General features: G+C 30.6%; 3 protein-coding genes across 3 annotated transcripts; all 3 read right to left on the bottom strand.

Moving 5' to 3' along the window:
- Window positions 1–228: 228 nt before the first annotated feature.
- On the bottom strand, window positions 229–3,345 carry LOC123213739 (beta-glucosidase 12-like). The gene is made up of 12 exons (XM_044633241.1): window positions 3,174–3,345; window positions 3,005–3,074; window positions 2,831–2,889; window positions 2,676–2,751; window positions 2,323–2,400; window positions 2,089–2,176; window positions 1,606–1,977; window positions 1,299–1,516; window positions 1,165–1,196; window positions 937–1,039; window positions 694–802; window positions 229–600 (listed from the first exon to the last, which is right to left on the bottom strand). The coding sequence occupies exons 1-12, from the start codon at window positions 3,330–3,332 to the stop codon at window positions 432–434; spliced, it is 1,533 nt and encodes a 510-aa protein (XP_044489176.1). The 5' UTR covers window positions 3,333–3,345; the 3' UTR covers window positions 229–431.
- A 5,316-nt stretch (window positions 3,346–8,661) lies between these two features.
- Window positions 8,662–14,018, bottom strand: LOC123214363 (beta-glucosidase 12-like). The gene is made up of 6 exons (XM_044634106.1): window positions 13,979–14,018; window positions 11,565–11,642; window positions 11,326–11,413; window positions 10,998–11,253; window positions 10,820–10,885; window positions 8,662–8,934 (listed from the first exon to the last, which is right to left on the bottom strand). Exons 1-6 carry the CDS (start codon window positions 14,016–14,018, stop codon window positions 8,662–8,664), a joined length of 801 nt encoding a protein of 266 aa, XP_044490041.1.
- Window positions 14,019–14,920: 902 nt separating this feature from the next.
- Window positions 14,921–18,412, bottom strand: LOC123213738 (beta-glucosidase 12-like). Its single transcript, XM_044633240.1, has 12 exons — window positions 18,238–18,412; window positions 18,069–18,138; window positions 17,895–17,953; window positions 17,740–17,815; window positions 16,996–17,073; window positions 16,762–16,849; window positions 16,279–16,650; window positions 15,972–16,189; window positions 15,838–15,869; window positions 15,628–15,730; window positions 15,386–15,494; window positions 14,921–15,292 (listed from the first exon to the last, which is right to left on the bottom strand). Exons 1-12 carry the CDS (start codon window positions 18,394–18,396, stop codon window positions 15,124–15,126), a joined length of 1,533 nt encoding a protein of 510 aa, XP_044489175.1. The 5' UTR covers window positions 18,397–18,412; the 3' UTR covers window positions 14,921–15,123.
- Between the last annotated feature and the right edge of the window lie 2,618 nt (window positions 18,413–21,030).

Consider the following 21,030-nt stretch of genomic DNA (forward strand, 5'->3'; position numbering starts at 1 on the left):
AAGGTCATTTTACTAATAGGTTTTTTTTTTTTTTTTCACTAATAGGTTTGATTTTAGGTAATAATAGTATTTTATTATCTAGGGCTGAAAAAGTATTTTAAACCAAACCTAGGTGGCCAAATGAAACTTACTCTTTACGTAATTAATTTTCGAGTCAAAACCAGCTGTCGAAAACTATAAATGTCCCTTTAGGTGGCCTCATGAGTCATGGCAGCCCCAAGATGAAAATTTTCTTGGAAACCCTTAGTAAGGGAAACTTTATTAATAAGAAATATGAAGGCAACGGCCATACATCAGACTTATTAATGAGAAATATGAAAATACAAATACATTGAGAACAATACAACACGAGTAGATAAACCGTGCTTTAACTGAAATTATAACAGAATGATTTTATTATTATGTCTGATGTTCGGCATGGGTAGCTCCATCTATTTCTGCAGGAAATTCCTGAACCAAATGGCCGACTGCTTAGGATATCTTTTGTTGCCATTTTCATAGTCGACGAAGTTGATGCCGAACCTCACAGTATAACCAGAGGACCATTCAAAGTTGTCTAACAGTGACCATGCAAAGTATCCTTTCACATTTGCGCCCTCCCTGCCATTATAGATATTAATTGAGAGTCACTAATTGATTAACAGATGAAGAACTACATATGTTTTGACATGAACAAACAGAAATCAAACTCACTTAATGGCTCTTTCAAGGAACAAAAGATGGCGGTGGTAGTAATCTATCCTCACGGGATCCTTCAAGGCCTGCTCTAGCGGTAAGCTTGCATTATTGAATTCATCAATCCCTGGAAAAAAAGTCAAAAGAAAAAAGAAAATTAAATGGCATGCATGGACTTCAATTACAAATTACATGTACAAAATATTTTTTATAAACTGGATTGGTACAATGAAGTTCTAGTAGGATTTTTGTTTTCTTTACCATTTTCAGTTATGTAAACAAGAGGATTGTTGTATTTTTCTTTCACGTATAACAGCAGATCTCGTAAACCCCTAGGATAGACATGAAGCCAACTTGAAGCCGCCTGTTCAAACATAAAAAAATTTATTGCGTTATTTCTTGTTCATATATTTCTTCAATAACAGTGTTCTTTTCAAAATAATAATAATAATAATAATAATAATAATAATAATTCATATTTAGATGTACCTGTGGACCGATTAGAATGCCATTGCGACTGGCTGGAAAAGAGAGAGACGGAAGATTAAGTTATGAGCGCATGTTTTAAACTTTCGATCAGTTGTAAATATAATCGGTTTTTTATTTATTTGAGGTGTACTTACTGGTCAAACTAGCAAGAGAATCTGTTGAGTAGCTAATGTTGACGGTATTGGCAACAGGAATGTTAGCTGCATAATCTGCAGTGTAATAATTTATACCGATAAAATCAAAAGATCCTTTCACCATATCTGATTGCTCCCTGGTGAACTTGGGGAGTCTTTGTCTCACAATATTTCTCATACTGAATGGATAATCGCCATAGATAATTGGGTTCATATACCTGTATATATTTTAAAATTTAATTAGTTGAAAAATCTGCAGATATATATAAAATTTATGATTGGATCCTTTGGATAAAGATTTTCTCACCATCCAAACGTGAAGTCAAGGGCTCTATATGCTGCCTCAATATCAGATTTCTTTTCGGAGGAAGGTACTATCCAGGATGTCACCAGTGTAATACCAATCTTGCCCTTTTGAATAACTTGGTATTTTTGCTTGTATAGTTTGACGGCTGCGGCATGAGAAAGTAGCAGATGGTGGCCAACAATGTAAGGTTCAGTGGCGGAGTTTCCCGCCTGACATGCTGCATTTACCCATTTGGAACACCGGCCTGGTGCATATATGCCCGTGTCATAACCAGTACTAGTGAAAGTCAATGGCTCATTTAGAGTGATCCAATGCTTCACGCGATCACCAAATTCTTTGAAGCAGAGTTCCGCAAAGTCTCGAAAATCATCCCTGTAATATCATAAATACGATCATGTACAATATGGGCTCTATTTATATGATAGCTCGCTAGAACCCTAGAAATATATTCACTCAGTAAGAGAAATGAAGTTGCTCACTTACACGATTTGAGGGCTTAAAAAGCCACCATACTCATCTTCTAAGGCCTGAGGCAGATCCCAATAAAAGATAGTCACAAAGGGTTGCAAACCTGGAAATGTACCCACAAATTCAATATACTTTTTTTGTAATCTGGATATATATTACACGTGATAATGTGTATTTTCAATCATGGGTAAGCCATTGAACAAATCAATTTTAATTAACTATTTATGTTAGGCAGGTTATATTTATCACCATTTGACAGCAGCTCGTCGATGAGGTTGTTGTAAAAATTTATTCCTTCCTTGCTCACTCCCCCGCTTATTTTTCCACCTAGTTGTTGTAAAAAAAGAAAAAAAGAAAAATCAGTGACAATTAATGGAAGAAAAGAAATATATTTAAATATGCAAGAGGCAAATTATTCAATTTTAAAACTAAAAAAAAAGAGTTGTCTTTTATTAATGATAATTTTATTTTGACCGCTATCCTAGAGCCTTAATCTTCATCAATTAATTCGGTTAATTTAATAGATTGATGGTGTTAGTATAATAGTAATTAATAAACAAATAATCACTTAATTAACATTGAAGAACAATCATGTATCTTACGGGGTAGTATTCTTGACCACGAAATGGAGAATCTGAAAGCGTCTGTATTCATTTCCTTCATTATCTTTACGTCTTCCTGCAGTATGAGTTTTCGAAAACATCATTGATTAGTCTCATTTCGTAAAATTATTACTCATTTTTATCTTTCTCCAAACCTTGTAAAGGTGGTAAAAATCATCTGCAACATCTCCATTGCTCCTGTCCGTTATTCCTTCTACAATATACACCACAAATAAACATATATATCATATGCATGACAGTGTTTACTTACATATAATTAATGAAGAAAAATATTGCTAATCGTAATAGATTATCAATGGGAGAAAAACCTGGGTACTTGTGAGTGAAGGTATCCCATATACTAGGGCCCCTCCCATCTATATTTACAGCACCTTCATACTGAAAATCGTATAAAATTTATAAACAAATTAATTAAACCATCACACATAAAAATAAAAGAATATGTATCTTAGCATTTTAGTATGCTATCTTTTGAACCTGGTAAGCAGCGGATGCAGTTCCGAAGATGAAATCTTTTGGAAAAGAACTCCGGTTGAAGGGAGTATAGATATGTTCAGCTGCTTTGAGGTTATCTGTCTGAGCTAGACAGGTGAGAAGGAGCAGGAGGAATTGCAGAGGAGAGGTTTGCATAGCCATATTTGATTATGATTTCAACTGTGAATAAGCAATACCCCAGCCCCCCTATTTATAGTGAATTGTTGGAAATTTTGAGGCATTTTCAAATTATTTTATTCAAATTACGATAATTTTGTTTATACTTTTCTATTATATATTTTAGAAATGTCAGATTCATTGGCTTTAACCATACTGGATGATGTGGTTTGTTAAGTCTATCTTAAGTCTTTAAGTTAAAGTTAGTTTTATAATGTGGGAAGGAAAGTTCAATTTCACCTAAGAAGTAAGTTTATTAAAAATATTTGGTAGGATCTTATTTTGACAGAATTTGGAGTTAATTAAGATTCATCTATCTGGTTAAACTAATTGACTTGTTATCTTAAAGTTTATTTGTCTAATCAAGAGAAATATAATAGGGTATGAGCTTATAAGAAAGAAAATTTCTCATTATCAATGACTGATTGAAAAAAATTCAGTTTATTTCTTTTGACAAATTGTTTAATATATAATGAAGTTACCGTGTAGATCATGTGTATCAATCTACCTTAACTAATATTCTAAAAACCAATAGTATTATATAGCATTTTCTGTTTTTTTAAATATACGAGACTGGAGCATCAATGTTTGGATCTGTTTAGATTGCTTAAGTTTACGTGCAAATTTTGGCATCATGCCCTTGTATTGTAGCCTAATTTTAACTAATGTATGATCAATATTTTTATATTTGACTCAAATTGTTAAAATGATTTAAGATAATCTAATTTGAGTACTTTTTATAATGATTCATCTAAACTTTTAGATTTAACTTTTTTTAACTTTGCCTCCACCTAAGTTTTAATCTAAGTGTATGTTTTCTTGTAACTTAGTCAATAATTTTTAAACGTTTTTTTATCAACGTTTGTTATGTCTTTATATTTTTGATACTATAATAGAAATTTAAGTTTTTAAACTGTCCTCCTCATAACGATTACGCGTAGCTATATATACATACATATAAGAAACTATGATGTAACACTAAGAAATACTCAAGTAATATTGAGGAACGAAAATATAAAGATTTAGATGAGTTTATTGTTTTCATCATAAATACGCACCTTACTTCTAAAGAGGGCATTTGATTTTGGTAGTTTAACAGACAGACTAGAGTTAATTTGGTGATGATCTTTACACGTAAAAATGAGAAAAAAGAGAAGTATAATCTCATTTTATAAAATGATCTTCCACGAAACACGTTCTTTAGTATGATGAAAGCAAATCAGTTTCTCTTTTCTTAAAATGTTGAGGTTCCTTCATTATTGGCATCAATATGACTTTGTTATTAAATGTTTTGTCTCTTATATCTAAACCAAATTATTTTTCAAAGGGTTTATAAAAGGTGAATTCAATTTGAGCTAAACATAATTTGAATAAAAATCAACTTAAGTTTAACTTAAATTTGTAATAATCAACTTAAATAAATTTGAATTTATAAACTATAACATTGAAGAGGGAGAAAGGTTATCAAAGGACAAAAAGAATCATTGAAAAAGAAGATGAGCTACTATTGCTTTAGCTCGAGTTTGGTTTCTAATATGAAATCAAACCCCAGTTGGTTCAGCTTGGATCTACTCTAGGGTGGGCAATTAAACTGGCAGCTCTTTCTCCTTTTGTTAGATACAATCTGTTACCCTTTATTCCTAACTGCACAGAATTGTGTATTTGAGTTTTATATCTACTTTCCGAAATATTTTACTGGATATTAAATATTACTGTTTTCAGCTGATATTACTGAAGCATCAATAATGCTCATTTTACTTCTCTCAGTTTCAAACCTGGAAGCATAGTGGTTTTTTCAGCAGATCTGCAATCTGAAATTCAGTTTGGAACATTCTGAATTTTTAGAATTTTTGTGGCCATCATTTCCCTTACAAAATGCTTATCTATTTGTGAAAGAATTTCTTGAACCAACCATCCGAGAGCTTGGGAAATCTCTTGTTCCCATCTTTATAGTCTACCAAGTTGATTCCGAACCTCACGGAATAACCAGAAGACCATTCAAGGTCATCAAAAACTAAACTCTTTTAATGGCTCTTTGGAGGAACAGAAGGTGGCGGTGGAAGAAACCTATCCTCATTGGATCCTTCAGGACTTGGTCAAGCGGTAACGTGGCATTGTTAATCTCATCAAGGATCAAGCCCTGGAAAGAGAAAAAGGTTGGAGAAATTAAACGGAGTTTAATTTTCAAATTGAGTGAAAGATTATACTAACATAAGTCAATGAAGTATTAGAAGGATTCATTTTCATCCATTTTGAGTGACAAAAACAGTAGGATTGTTATGTTTAACTTGACGTAAACAAGAACATCCCTCAACCCACTTGGATAGATAGACATGGAGCCGGTCTAATATCGTTATCAATTCACCAATCATTATTGTTTTTTTCATTTTCTAACTCGTAAGTAAATAGAACCCTTGGATCGATTAGGATGCAGAATATATGAGTCAATAGTCTCTGTTTATTCATACTTACGAGTTAAAAGTTGTGTCAGCAAGGGAATCCGTCAAAAATGTAATCTTAAATGACACCGCATAGCTCAATGGATCCATGAATGCACCTGCATGTGAAAATTTAATAAGAAAATTAATTTCTTAAATGACCGAGAAACCAGATAAGCAGATGAACCTGCAACCCATAGAAATTGGGTGGAAAGCTGCAACAAACAATGCAAGCAGTTGCTGGACAAGGATCTCTCAGTTGTCATTACTGTTAAACTATCCTCTTCATAATGATTACACGTGTGTATATATATATATATATATATATATATATATACATACATACAAGAAACTATGATGTAACACTAAAAAATAGTCAAATAATATTGAGGAACCAAAATATAAAGATTTAGATGAGTTTATTGTTTTCATTATAAATGCACACCTTACTTCTAAAGAGGGCATTTGATTTTAGTAGTTTAATAGACCAACTATAGTTGATTTGGTGATAATCTTTACAAGTAAAAATAAGGAAAAAAAGAAATATAATCTCATTTTATGAAATGATCTTCTACGAAACATGTTTCGTAGTATGATGAAAACAAATCAATTTCCCTTTTCTTAAAATTTTTTGAGGTTCCTTCATCAGTTGCCATTACTGTTAAACTGTCCTCTTCATAACGGTTACACGTGTGTGTATATATATACATACATCCAAGAAACTATGATGTAACACTAAGAAATACTCAAGTAATACTGAGGAACCAAAATATAAAGATTTGGATGAGTTTATTGTTTTCATTATAAATACGCACCTTACTTCCAAAGAGAGCATTTGATTTTGGTAGTTTAACAAACCAACTAGAGTTAATTTGGTGATGATCTTTACACATAAAAATAAGAAAAAAGAGAAGTATAATCTTATTTTATGAAATGATCTTCTACGAAACACGTTTCGTAGTATGATGAAAGCAAATCAGTTTTCCTTTTCTTAAAATACTGAGGTTCTTTCATCATTTGATATCAATATGACTTTGTTATTAAATGTTTTGTCTCTTATATCTAAACCAAATTATTTTACAAAGGGTTTGTAAAATGTGAATTCAATTTGAGCCAAACATCACTTGAATAAAAATCAATTTAAGTTTAACTTAAATTTATAATAACTAAAATAAATTCGAATTGATAAACTATATTGGAAAGAGGGAAAAATTGCCAAAGAATAAAAAGAATAATTGAAAAAAGAAGATGAGCTACCATTGTCTTAGCTCGAGTTTGGTTTCTAATATGGAATCAAACCCAAGTTGGTTCAACTTAAATCTACTCTAGGGTTGGCAATTAAATTGGCAGCTCTTTCTCCTTTTGTTAGATACAATCTGTTACCCGTTATTCCTAACTGCACAGAATTGTGTATTTGAGTTTTATATCTACTTTCCGAAATATTTCACTGGATATTAAATATTACAGTTTTTAGCTGATATGACTGAAGCATCAATAATGCTCATTTTACTTCTCTCAGTTTCAAACCTGGACACAGAGTGGTTTTGTCAGCAGATCTGCAATCTAAAATTCAGTTTGGAACATTCTGAATTTTCAGAATTTTTGTGGCCATCATTTCCTTTACAAAATGCACATCTAATTCTATGTGCTTTGTTAAAACATATAAATGATGACAGTAAGTAATCAATCTTCGTAAGGGCTTCGCATATAATAGTTTAAAAAGAAACCAACCATGTGAAATTTATGCAAACACAAGTCCACAGTTGGACTTTTCTAAGAAGGATTATGCAATGCATGGGCCATTAAAATGATGCAAATAATATGTGTTTTAACATAAAAACTCCAGATGCAGTGTTTGCCCTATGTGCCTCTGCTCTAGCTAGTTAGAGCTTCATTGCAGCAACATAAGGTTTCACTACCGACCCGCTGTGTGTGCGTGTATTTATATACATATATGTACGTGGGTTCCCGACATATTCCTCACCTTTGCTAACAGGAGCAACACCTTCATTATCATGTATAATTTTTACAATATTCTTGGGGATATTGACTAAAATAGCCCCTGTTTTGTCTTTTGTAAATATACAACCTCATTTTTTCTTATTATACAAATATATTTACTTTTTAAATTAACTTTATCTTTACAATCGGAAGATTATGAGATCTAAGGTTGATTGGATGAGTTGACTGGATGGGTTGGTGAATCGGCGGACCAAACACTCGATTAACCAATTTTTAAAAATAAATTGGTTAATCAATCATCCAACTAACCCTCCCATGGTCAAAATCATCAGAAATTTTTTTAATTTTATCTTATTTTATCTCATATTTTAGTCTTAATTAAATGAATAGATTAATTTTATGTCTTATCTGGGTGAATTTATGTTTAATTGGGTGAGTATAAAACTTAAAGATATTTTAAATATTTTTTATTTAAAACTATATATCTATGATAAAAAAAACTATATATGTATATAAAAGAAAAAAAATTGACTAATTAATTAATAGCCCATATTCTTGCCTTCCCCATCTTTCTTAACTCCCACTGGATCATTATTAAGACTCTTCAAACCTACACTGAATTATCCTTCAATGTTTATTTTTCTTAACTCCCACCGGATCATTATTAAGACTCAGAGTCATCCTTCATTGTTTATAATCCTTTATTATAATTTTAAATTTTAAATTAATAATCCTTTCATAATATTTCTTTAAGTTTAAATTTGCATAATTTTTAAAAAATTAATAATAAAAAAAGATGAAGACTAAAAATTATTTACAATATTTTAAACTTATTCTCAATAGTAATAATAATAATAATAGAAATAATTATTCAAATGTTTAGGGCAAATTTTTTTTTGTTACATCGAAATTAGCTACAGCTGCATGATTCCAACATAAGCCTTCACAGATGACCCCATAAATAAGTGGTCGCCATTCTCTTCAATTTCACTAACAGAGTCAAGTTCCTCTCCCTCATTTCCATGCAATACTTTCACCATCTGCCCCTCCCTATTTACCTTAACTCCAACAGGATCATCAAAATACAAACCACTCACAGTTTTAAGATCTAACTCAGTGTCTCCACTTCTTTGAATTTTCCCTCTTACACTGTTGAGAGCTACCAGAATTCTCCTCCATTGTCCATTCTAATGTTATCAGGAAACCTTGGAAGACTCACAAAGACTTAGTGGAGTATTGTAACTTGTTGAATCTTGAAGCCAGAATCTTAAAACTTGAAATGTAGATGATTCATCAACTAGAAGAAACGAATTGTCCTTGCTTAGAGCCAGAATCTATGATAGATGAAAAATTTAAACATTCACCTATTCTTAAACTATCGTTACATTTTTCATTAAATACCAGGATAAATTTGTTATTTAATAATAATATTAAAAATATATAATTATATCTCATTTTTTTCTCAGATTTTAAAAATTAATATTTAACGCCTATATCTGAACTTTGAAAAGTGACTTCCCTCCTAAATTCCTAATTTGTTTTAACTCTCCTTTCAACCACCAACGAATGATGTGACTGGAGGTTAAATGATGAACATTGTCCAAACTGGACGAGGCTCGTCATCCTTCACTACACAATAAAACGTTGTCCATTCTTTAGATGACACTCGTCATCCATTTTAAACAACCCTCGTTATCTAGAATGGATGATTTTTTGTCATCTAGAGATTTCGATGACAAAACATAATCCAGATTTGAATGATGTTCGTTGTCTAGATTTAGACAACACTTGTTGTCCAAAAGACGACTTTTGGATGAAAACTCTTCTGTTGTTGGTCGGCTGTCACTGGGGCAAGTGATTGGATTTCAGGGGAGAAAAGTAAATTTTTTAAAATTAATTCAGGAAAAAAATATTAGTTTTCTAAATTAAATGAAAAAAATGAAATAATTTTAATTATTTTAATATTACTGATTAAATGATAAATTTACCCTTTAACCCTAATTGAAAATATGTGAGTATGTCCTAACAAAATAAACTTTGAATAAATATTTGAATTTTTTATCTATTATAGATATATATTGGTCATCTCAACAAAACTTGGGTGGGATATTGGTCTTTTCCCCTTCATTTATTTCCTTGAGCCAATACATTGACAATAGCTTCATATAATTTGGCAGCTGTCCACGGCGTCAAGTTTTTCCTAAAATTATAATTCAAATTTTGATCAAACATTTATAATAACGTTGATTTGAAATAAATACATTGTTTTTAAATATAAAATTATATACAAATAATAAAAATTAATGAAATAATGAGGTACTTCTGTCATTCCTTAATTCTATCAAAGATTTGTATGGTAATTTACAAAAAATTTAACTCAAAATTATATAAACAAAACTAAAAATCATACTTATAATAAAAATTATAACAATAAAAATTGAAATAGAATCATAAAACATAAATTATGTGCGAAAAATGAAAGGTCCTACCGCAAGCAATCTAAAAATTTTAGTTTTAATTCTTCAAACAAAGTAATAAACATAATGAAATGCATATTTGCTTGAATTACGATGAAATTTTGTTGGATTTCTTCATTTTAAACAAAATTTTAGTTAAATTTTTAGATGAAAAAAATATTAATGTGAGACATCAGTTATATCGGTATAATCTATAAGGTATTGGTTAATATCGTTTAGCTACATTAAAATTATGTTATTTTAATTAATTTTCTTATTATAAATACTCCTCATAAAGATATTTAATTTAAAAATATGTATATGATCTTTTATAATATTCTTAGGTGAATCTTATATCAACAAAGTTAAATATGTATAAACATTCTACATTAGTTAAATAATAAAATTATACGTACATAATTTGAGTATACGAATATGTATATACTTATATATGTCATTACATAATCGATAATTTTGAATTAAAGATAAAATAACAACCGATCATTTGATGATACATAGAAATGTGTATATGTTTATACACTTAAAATGAATAAATATAGTGTTGTTCGTAATTAAAAATGATAAAACATAAATTTGTGTTACACCAATGTTACACCAGTGAGACACCAATGTTACACCAGTGAGACACCAATGTTACACCAATCTTGCCCTTTTGAATAGCCTAAATAAGAACATGCGACAATCAAAATTTGTGTTAAGCGGAGAGAAACATTTAATTGGCAAAGACATATATACAGGAAACAACGAGAATTGAAGAGCTGGAAATTAATAGCTTGGTATTTTTGCTTGTATAGTTTGACGGCTGCGGCATGAGAAAGTAGCAGATGGTGGCCAACAATGTAAGGTTCAGTGGCGGAGTTTCCCGCCTGACATGCTGCATTTACCCATTTGGAACACCGGCCTGGTGCTATGAAGCCTGAGTCATAACCATAACTACTAAAGGTCCATGGCTCATTTAGAGTGATCCAATGCTTCACGCGATCACCAAATTCTTTGAAGCAAACTTCAGCGAAGTCTCGAAAATCATCCCTGCAACATGATAGCCGGATAGAACCCTAGAAATAAATTCACTAAATAAATGAAATGAAGTTGTTCACTTACACAATGCGAGGGCTTAAAAAGCCGCCATACTCATCTTCCAAGGCCTGAGGAAGGTCCCAATGAAAGATAGTCACAAAGGGTTGCAAACCTGAAAACGTACCCACAAATTCAGTATTTGTTTTTTGTAATCTGGATTTATGTTACATGTGATAATATATATTTTGGGTCATAAGTAAGCCGCCATTGAACAATCAATTTTAATTGTTAATTATTTATGTTAGGCAGGATGAAATTTTCACCGTTGGAAAGTAGCTCGTCAATGAGATTATTGTAGAAATTTATTCCTTGCTTGTTCACTCCCCCGCTTAACTTTCCACCTAGTTAATGAAAAATAAAGAAAATGAATGGAAGAACAGAAATATATATAAATATGCAACAGGAAAATTATTCAAAAATTATAAGAATAATAAATTTAAAAAAAGAGAGATGTTGGATTTTGTATATACTATTATACAAATTAAATACTATTATAATTTTTGAAATGGTTATTAAATCTATGACTAAACATGGTTGAAATGGTTATTAAATCTATTTTAAGTTTTTAATTTAAGAATAATGTTACGTACATAATTTTTGTATATAAACAATGACATGTTATTACATGATTAGACAGTTAAAAATTAAAGATAAAATAATAATCAATTAAATTATAATACATCGTTGTTTGTGCATAAAAATTGGACACATAGTATTATTGTTAATTTAAAGTTAGTTTTTTAATATAAAAAATTATTAAATATAATAAATAGCCTTTATAATTATTTTGTTCAAGAAAAGTTTGAATTTAGTTAAAATTATACCTATTAAAATTATTCACTAAAATCCTAATTTTATTGAATTTGAAATTAATTAATATATATATTTCTAATTAAACTGATTATCACACTATCCTACGTTTTTCTAGTCTAATAAAGGAAAATATGTTAGGGTTTGAGCTTGAAAGAAAGATATCTTACTATCATTTATTGATTAACAAAAATTCAATATATATAAGGGAGATCACAACCTTAACTATGTTTATTGTATATCGCATAGTCCATCAGGTGTCACATATAAAAGAGAAAAATAAAAATAATAATATAAGTTATCATATGAATCATATGTATCTTTTTGTTTTTTTTTTAAGTATGGACAATGAAAGCAATGTTTGGAAGTATTGCCAAAATGTTATATCAAGTGATAGGTTGTGAAATATTATCAAAGTATGGGCAATGAAATCATAGCCATGTGAATGGAGAAAAACAAAAATTAAAGGGTATTCCAAAATAATTATGTTAGACTATCAAAAGATAATTTGAGTGATGAAACATGTGAAATCTCTAAATAAAGGGATTATGGTTCGAGATTTGTGGATGTTATATCAAAATCAAAATTTTAAAATACTTGATGATTTGTTAACTCTAAATGGATGATAAACTTGGATAGATTCTTCGTTGTTTAAAGAAAAATATTATATTAGATAATTATTGTCTTAATGAAACCTTTATATGCAACTTAAGAAAATGTGACTTGTAGGGCTGGATTCGAGCCGAGCCGAGCTCGGCTCGCAGCCAGCTCGGGCTCGGCTCGTTTTTTATATCAAAACGACACCGTTTTGTATATATATATATAAATCAAAATGACGCCGTTTTGTATAAAAAAATTTTTAAAAAAATATACCGAGCCAGCTCGGGCTCGGCTTGAGCTCGATCGAGCCGAGTTGAGCCTGGCTCGTTTCGGGCTCGAACCGAGCCGAGCCGAGCCGAGCTCGAGCCCGAGATGGCTCGGCTCGAATCCAGCCCTAGTGACTTGGGCCCCTGAAAACAGGTAAATGCAAGTTGGATCTACCTTTAAAATAGAAACATGTGGTCAAGATTTCAAAATGTAATCAGAAAAAAACGAAGAACTAGTAGGATAATTTTGTAGTTTTACTAGTTTCAATTGAATATAGGGATATTTAAATTTTTAATCTTATTTTAATTCATGTATACATATTACTATTCATCTCAAATTCTAAACAAATAAATCGTAACAATAATCTATTTCTTCAAAATACCCGTTTAATGCTACTTATGTAGAAAGATTTTTTCTCTTTTTTTCGACAACTTTGAAAACATCTTGTGTCAATGGAAAATAATTAAAATATTAAAAAACTTTGAAAAATAATTGAAGCATATGTGATTGACATGACACATGACATTTTTTAAAAATTAAATCCAAAGGAAGAGGGTTGGCATTGACACCAACCCATGATATTCCCACTATAGAGACTTTTCATGTTACTTCTAGTTAAACCCCGTGTGCAAATGATCTTCTAAATTAACTTTTTACTATATTTAACTTTCAGTTTACGTTGAAAGTGATATTAATGACTATTTTACTATTTTAATTGTTAATTATTATCATATTATATATTATACTATTATCTCACTGTTTCAATTATTTTTCATTGATACAAAATATCTTTCAAAGTTGTAAAAAAAAGAGAAAAAGTGATAGATTCTCTTTGCATGGGTCACGTTAAAAAGGGTATTTTAAGAAAATAGATTATTGTTGTGATATATTTATTTAGAGTTTGAGATGAATGGTCTATATGTATACACGAATTAAAATAAAACTAAAAATTTGAATATCCCTTGAATATATGGCCATTACATCCTAACACTTTGTGTACCATTATCACCCATTAGCACAGGAACTCTTCTCCTTGCCATGCCTGCCTTGATCCAAACTGCAGTCCATTTGTCCAAATTTATAGTTCATGACTATAAAAGTGAGCCAGGTGTTACAATACAACACTTTAGTTTTCCAGGAGCTTTGAGCCAAACCTTTATTCTTTGTGGGTGAAATTTTTTCACCTCTAAGATCTTTTGAAAGCCTAATGTGCTCCTTCGAAAATTATTATATTAACTCTATATTTTTTGAAAATACTATTATAATTATAATAATTTATAATATAATATTTATACCCTAATTTGTTGGATTTTGTTAAATTCTTTGTAGGTATACTTGTTTTTTTTATACTACTTATGGATATATTGAAATTTTAAATCCCAACCTTTTTCAATTTCCAAAATCCCCACCACTAACATTTTAAAAAATTATATTTTACTTCCAAATATATAATTATATATCATTAACATCTTTATTTATATTTTTACTAGTATAATTACTATTATCATTTATTATTATTATTTTTACTTAAAACCAGAAAGAGAGAAAGAAAAGGTCAAAGTGAAAGAAATGGAAAATAAGTAGTTCTTATGAATTTTGAATAATTAAAAAAATATTTTTATTTTTATTAATTTAGGATCATATTATCATTTGGAAAAAATGAAATAGTAACAATAAAAAAGTAATTTTTCTGGTAAGTAATAAGAAGGTCATTTTACATTATCGCACTGTATTAGTTTTTTTTTTTTTCACTAATAGGTTTGATTTTAGGTAATAATACTCTTTATATTATTTAGGGGTGAAAAAGAATTCTAAGCCAAACCTAGGTGGCAATATGAAACTTACTCTTTACGTAATTAATTTTCGAGTCAAAACCAGCTGTCGAAAACTATAAATGCCCCTTTAGGTGGCCTCATGAGTCATGGCAGCCCCAAGATGAAAATTTTCTTGGAAACCCTTAGTAAGGGAAACTTTATTAATAAGAAATATGAAGGCAACGGCCATACATGAGATTTATTATTGAGAAATATGAAAATACAAATACATTGAGAACAATACAACACGAGTAGATAAACTGTGCTTTAACTGAAATTATAACAGAATGATTTTATTATTATGTCTGATGTTCGGCATGGGTAGCTACATCTATTTCTGCAGGAAATTCCTGAACCAAATGGCCGACTGCTTAGGATATCTTTTGTTGCCATTTTCATAGTCGACGAAGTTGATGCCGAACCTCACAGTATAACCAGAGGACCATTCAAAGTTGTCTAACAGTGACCATGCAAAGTATCCTTTCACATTTGCACCCTCCCTGCCATTATAGATATTAATTGAGAGTCACTAATTGATTAACAGATGAAGAATTACATATGTTTTGACATGAACAGACAGAAATCAAACTCACTTAATGGCTCTTTCAAGGAACAAAAGATGGCGGTGGTAGTAATCTATCCTCATAGGATCCTTCAAGGCCTGCTCTAGCGGTAAGCTTGCATTATTGAATTCATCAATCCCTGGAAAAAAAGTCAAATGAATGAAGAAAATTAAATGGCTTGCATGGACTTCAATTACCAATTACATGTACATATATTATTTATATATTGGATTGGTACAAAGAAGTGCTGGTAGGATTTTTTTTTTCTTTACCGTTTTCAGTTATGTAAACAAGAGGATTGTTGTATTTTTCTTTCACGTATAATAGCAGATCTCGTAAACCCCTAGGATAGACATGAAGCCAACTTGAAGCCGCCTGTTCAAACATAAAAAAACTTATTGGGTTATTTCTTGTTCATATATTTCTTCAATAACAGTGTTCTTTTCAAAATAAAAATAATAATAATTCATATTTAGATGTACCTGTGGACCGATTAGAATGCCATTGCGACTGGCTGGAAAAGAGAGAGACAGAAGATTAAGTTATGAACGCATGTTTTAAACTTTCGATCAGTTGTAAATATAATCGATTTTTTATTTATTTGAGGTGTACTTACTGGTCAAATTAGCAAGAGAATCTGTTGAGTAGCTAATGTTGACGGTATTGGCAACAGGAATGTTAGCTGCATAATCTGCAGTGTAATAATTTATACCGATAAAATCAAAAGATCCTTTCACCATATCTGATTGCTCCTTGGTGAACTTTGGGAGTCTTTGTCTCACAATATTTCTCATACTGAATGGATAATTGCCATAGATAATTGGGTCCATATACCTGTATATATTTTAAAATTTAATTAGTTGAAAAATCTGCATATATATATAAAATTTATAATTGGATCCTTTGGATAAAGATTTTCTCACCATCCAAACATGAAGTCAAGGGCTCTATATGCTGCCTCAATATCAGATTTCGTTTTGGAGGAAGGTACTATCCAGGATGTCACCAGTGTAATACCAATCTTGCCCTTTTGAATAACTTGGTATTTTTGCTTGTATAGTTTGACGGCTGCGGCATGAGAAAGTAGCAGATGGTGGCCGACAATGTAAGGTTCGGTGGCGGAGTTTCCCGCCTGACATGCTGCATTTACCCATTTGGAACACCGGCCTGGTGCATCTATGCCCGTGTCATAACCAGTACTAGTGAAAGTCAATGGCTCATTTAGAGTGATCCAATGCTTCACGCGATCACCAAATTCTTTGAAGCAGAGTTCTGCAAAGTCTCGAAAATCATCCCTGTAATATCATAAATACGATCATGTACAATATGGGCTCTATTTATATGATAGCTCGCTAGAACCCTAGAAATATATTCACTCAGTAAGTGAAATGAAGTTGCTCACTTACACGATTTGAGGGCTTAAAAAGCCACCATACTCATCTTCTAAGGCCTGAGGCAGATCCCAATGAAAGATAGTCACAAAGGGTTGCAAACCTGGAAATGTACCCACAAATTCAATATACTTTTTTTGTAATCTGGATATATATTACACGTGATAATGTGTATTTTCAATCATGGGTAAGCCACTGAACAAATCAATTTTAATTAACTATTTATGTTAGGCAGGTTATATTTATCACCATTTGACAGCAGCTCGTCGATGAGGTTGTTGTAAAAATTTATTCCTTCCTTGTTCACTCCCCCGCTTATTTTTCCACCTAGTTGTTGTAAAAAAAGAAAAAAAGGAAAATCAGTGACAATTAATGGAAGAAAAGAAATATATTTAAATATGCAAGAGGCAAATTATTCAATTTTAAAACTAAAAAAAAAGAGTTGTCTTTTATTAATGATAATTTTATTTTGACCGCTATCCTAGAGTCTTAATCTTCATCAATTAATTCGGTTAATTTAATAGATTGATGGTGTTGGTATAATATAATTATAATTTTAAAATAAATTTGTTAAATTTATATTAGACATAATGGGATTGTTGTGACTTGACCATCAAATTGTAATTTAATATGATTTATCGTGCTCAATTTAGGGTGAATTTCAATCTCATATGGCTTTCAAAACACAGCCGCCACCTCTAGAGATGGAATTCGAAGCTTAAATATAAATTTAGAAAATAATTTAAGTCATTTTCTCAACAAATAATAATTAAGTCAAATTAAAAATTAAATTAAATTAAAATCCCCAGCATCATGATATATGGACAAGGGCATATTTTTTATGATATGGACAAAAGCATCTTTTCCATTGTATTTAATATAATGAGCGGTATTACGTCATTTTGGCTTCAATGGGATTAATAGTTGTATTAAATAGCAATTAATAAACAAATAATCACTTAATTAACATTGAAGAACAATCATGTATCTTACGGGGTAGTATTCTTGACCACGAAATGGAGAATCTGAAAGCATCTGTATTCATTTCCTTCATTATCTTTACGTCTTCCTGCAGTATCAGTTTTTGAAAACATCATTGATTAGTCTCATTTCGTAAAATTATTACTCATTTTTATCTTTCTCCAAACCTTGTAAAGGTGGTAAAAATCATCTGCGAGATCTCCATTGCTCCTGTCCGTTATTCTTTCTACAATTCACACCACAAATAAACATATATATCATATGCATGACAGTGTTTACTTACATATAATTAATGAAGAAAAATATTGCTAATCGTAATAGATTATCAATGGGAGAAAAACCTGGGTACTTGTGAGTGAAGGTATCCCATATACTAGGGCCCCTCCCATCTATACTTACAGCACCTTCATACTGAAAATCGTATAAAATTTATAGACAAATTAATTAAACCATCACACATAAAAATAAAAGAATATGTATGTTAGTCTTTTAGTACGCTATCTTTTGAACCTGGTAAGCAGCGGATGCAGTTCCGAAGATGAAATCTTTTGGAAAAGAACTCCGGTTGAAGGGAGTATAGATATGTTCAGCTGCTATGAGGTTATCTGTCTGAGCTAGAAAGGTGAGAAGGAGCAGGAGGAATTGCAGAGGAGAGGTTTGCATAGCCATATTTGATTATGATTTCAACTGTGAATAAGCAATACCCCAGGCCCCTATTTATAGTGAATTGTTGGAAATTTTGAGGCATTTTCAAATTATTTTATTCAAATTACGATAATTTTGTTTATACTTTTCTATTATATATTTTAGAAATGTCAGATTCATTGGCTTTAACCATACTGGATGATGTGGTTTGTTAAGTCTATCTTAAGTCTTTAAGTTAAAGTTAGTTTTATAATGTGGGAAGGAAAGTTCAATTTCACCTAAGAAGTAAGTTTATTAAAATTATTTGGTAGGATCTTATTTTGATAGAATTTGGAGTTAATTAGGATTCATCTATCTGGTTAAACTAATTGACTTGTTATCTTAAAGTTTATTTGTCTAATCAAGAGAAATATAATAGGGTATGAGCTTATAAGAAAGAAAATTTCTCATTATCAATGACTGATTGAAAAAAATTTAGTTTATTTCTTTTGACAAATTATTTAATATATAATGAAGTTACCATGTAGATCATGTGTATCAATCTACCTTAACAAATATTCTAAAAACCAATAGTATTATATTGCATTTTCTGCTTTTTTAAATATACGAGACTGGAGCATCAATGTTTGGATTTGTTTAGATTGCTTAAATTTATGTGCAAATTTTGGCATCATGCCCTTGTATTGTAGCCTAATTTTAACTAATATATGATCAATATTTTTATATTTAGACTCAAATTGTTAAAATGATTTAAGATAATTTAATTTAAGTACTTTTACAATGATTCATCTAAACTTTTAGATTTAATTTTTCTTAACTTAGCTTTGACCTAAATTTTAATCTAAGTGTGTGTTTTCTTTTAATTTAGTTAATAATACTTAAACGTTCTTTTTTTTTAATCAACGTTTGTTATGTCTTTATATTTTTGATACTATAATAGAAATTTAAGTTTTTAACCTTTAACATATTTGAACTCCAATTGTATTTAAGCCAATTTATCTTGAATATCTATTACATTTTGTTTAATCTTGATCTAAAATTTCGGCAACACTATGAAACATAGCTTTCATTATTCATGGACAATGAAGATTTTTTTCTTGTTGAATTCATTTCTGCTGCCTACCATATTGTTGCATTTACTGGTATTTACTTAAGTGTTGCGATTAATTGTATTTCTAATTTTCAAACAATTATCACATTATCTAAAACTTAATAGAAAAATCCTTCTAAGGAGATAAGTTGTATGGCAGAAAGTTTGAACGCACGTGTTTGACTATGGTATATTTTTCGGCCACCTATGACTCGAGCGATCGAAATACATTAGAAAGATATATAAAAAAAAAAATGATTAGGAAGGAAAATTCAAAGATATTCCTAATTGATTTCGTTAGAAGGAGGGTCATGATCATATCCCACCATTATTCATATTTGAGAAATGTCAGCACAAATATATGTGATCATCATATCGTATTAACTAGAAACGAAGAGATTAATAGCTCTATCTTATGCTTATCTATTTGTGAAAGAATTTCTTGAACCAACCATCTGAGAGCTTGGGAAATCTCTTGTTCCCATCTTTATAGTCTACCAAGTTGATTCCGAACCTCACAGAATAACCAAAAGACCATACAAGGTCATCAGAAACTGAACTCTTTCAATGGCTCTTTGGAGGAACAGAAGGTGGCGATGGAAGAAACCTATCCTCATCGGATCTTTCAGGACTTGGTCAAGCGGTAACGTGGCATTGTTAATCTCATCAAGGATCAAGCCCTGGAAAGAGAAAAAGGTTGGAGAAATTAAAAGGAGTTTAATTTTCAAATTGAGTGAAAGATTATACTAACATAAGTTAATGAAGTATTAGAAGGATTCATTTTCATCCATTTTCAGTGACATAAACAGTAGGATTGTTATGTTTAACTTGACGTAAACAAGAACATCCCTCAACCCCCTTGGATAGATAGACATGGAGCCGGTCTAACATCGTTATCAATTCACCAATCATTATTGTTTTTTTCATTTTCTAACTCGTAAGTAAATAGAACCCTTGGATCGATTAGGATGCAAAATATATGAGTCAATAGTCTTTGTTTATTCTTACTTACGAGTTAAAAGTTGTGTCAGCAAGGGAATCCGTCAAAAATGTAATCTTAAATGACAACGCATGGCCCAGTGGATCCATGAATGCACCTGCACTTGAAAATTTAATTAGAAAATTAATTTCTTAAATGACCGAGAAAGCAGATAAGCAGATGAACCTGCAACCCATAGAAATTGGGTGGAAAGCTGCAACAAACAATGCAAGCAGTTGCTGGACAAGGGTCTCTCAGTTGCCATTACTGTTAAACTGTCCTCTTCATAACGATTACACGTATGCATATATATATGGATACATACATACAAGAAACTATGATATAACACTAAAAAATAGTAAAGTAATACTGAGGAACCAAAATATAAAGATTTAGATGAGTTCATTGTTTTCATTATAAATACGCACCTTACTTCTAAAGAGGGCATTTGATTTTGGTAGTTTAACAGACCAACTAAAGTTGATTTGGTGATGATCTTTACAAGTAAAAATGAGAAAAAAGAGAAGTATAATCTCATTTTATGAAATGATCTTCTACGAAACATGTTTTGTAGTATGATGAAAGCAAA

The sequence above is a fragment of the Mangifera indica genome, chromosome 4 (assembly GCF_011075055.1).
Source record: "Mangifera indica cultivar Alphonso chromosome 4, CATAS_Mindica_2.1, whole genome shotgun sequence".
Classification (NCBI taxonomy): Eukaryota; Viridiplantae; Streptophyta; class Magnoliopsida; order Sapindales; family Anacardiaceae; genus Mangifera; species Mangifera indica.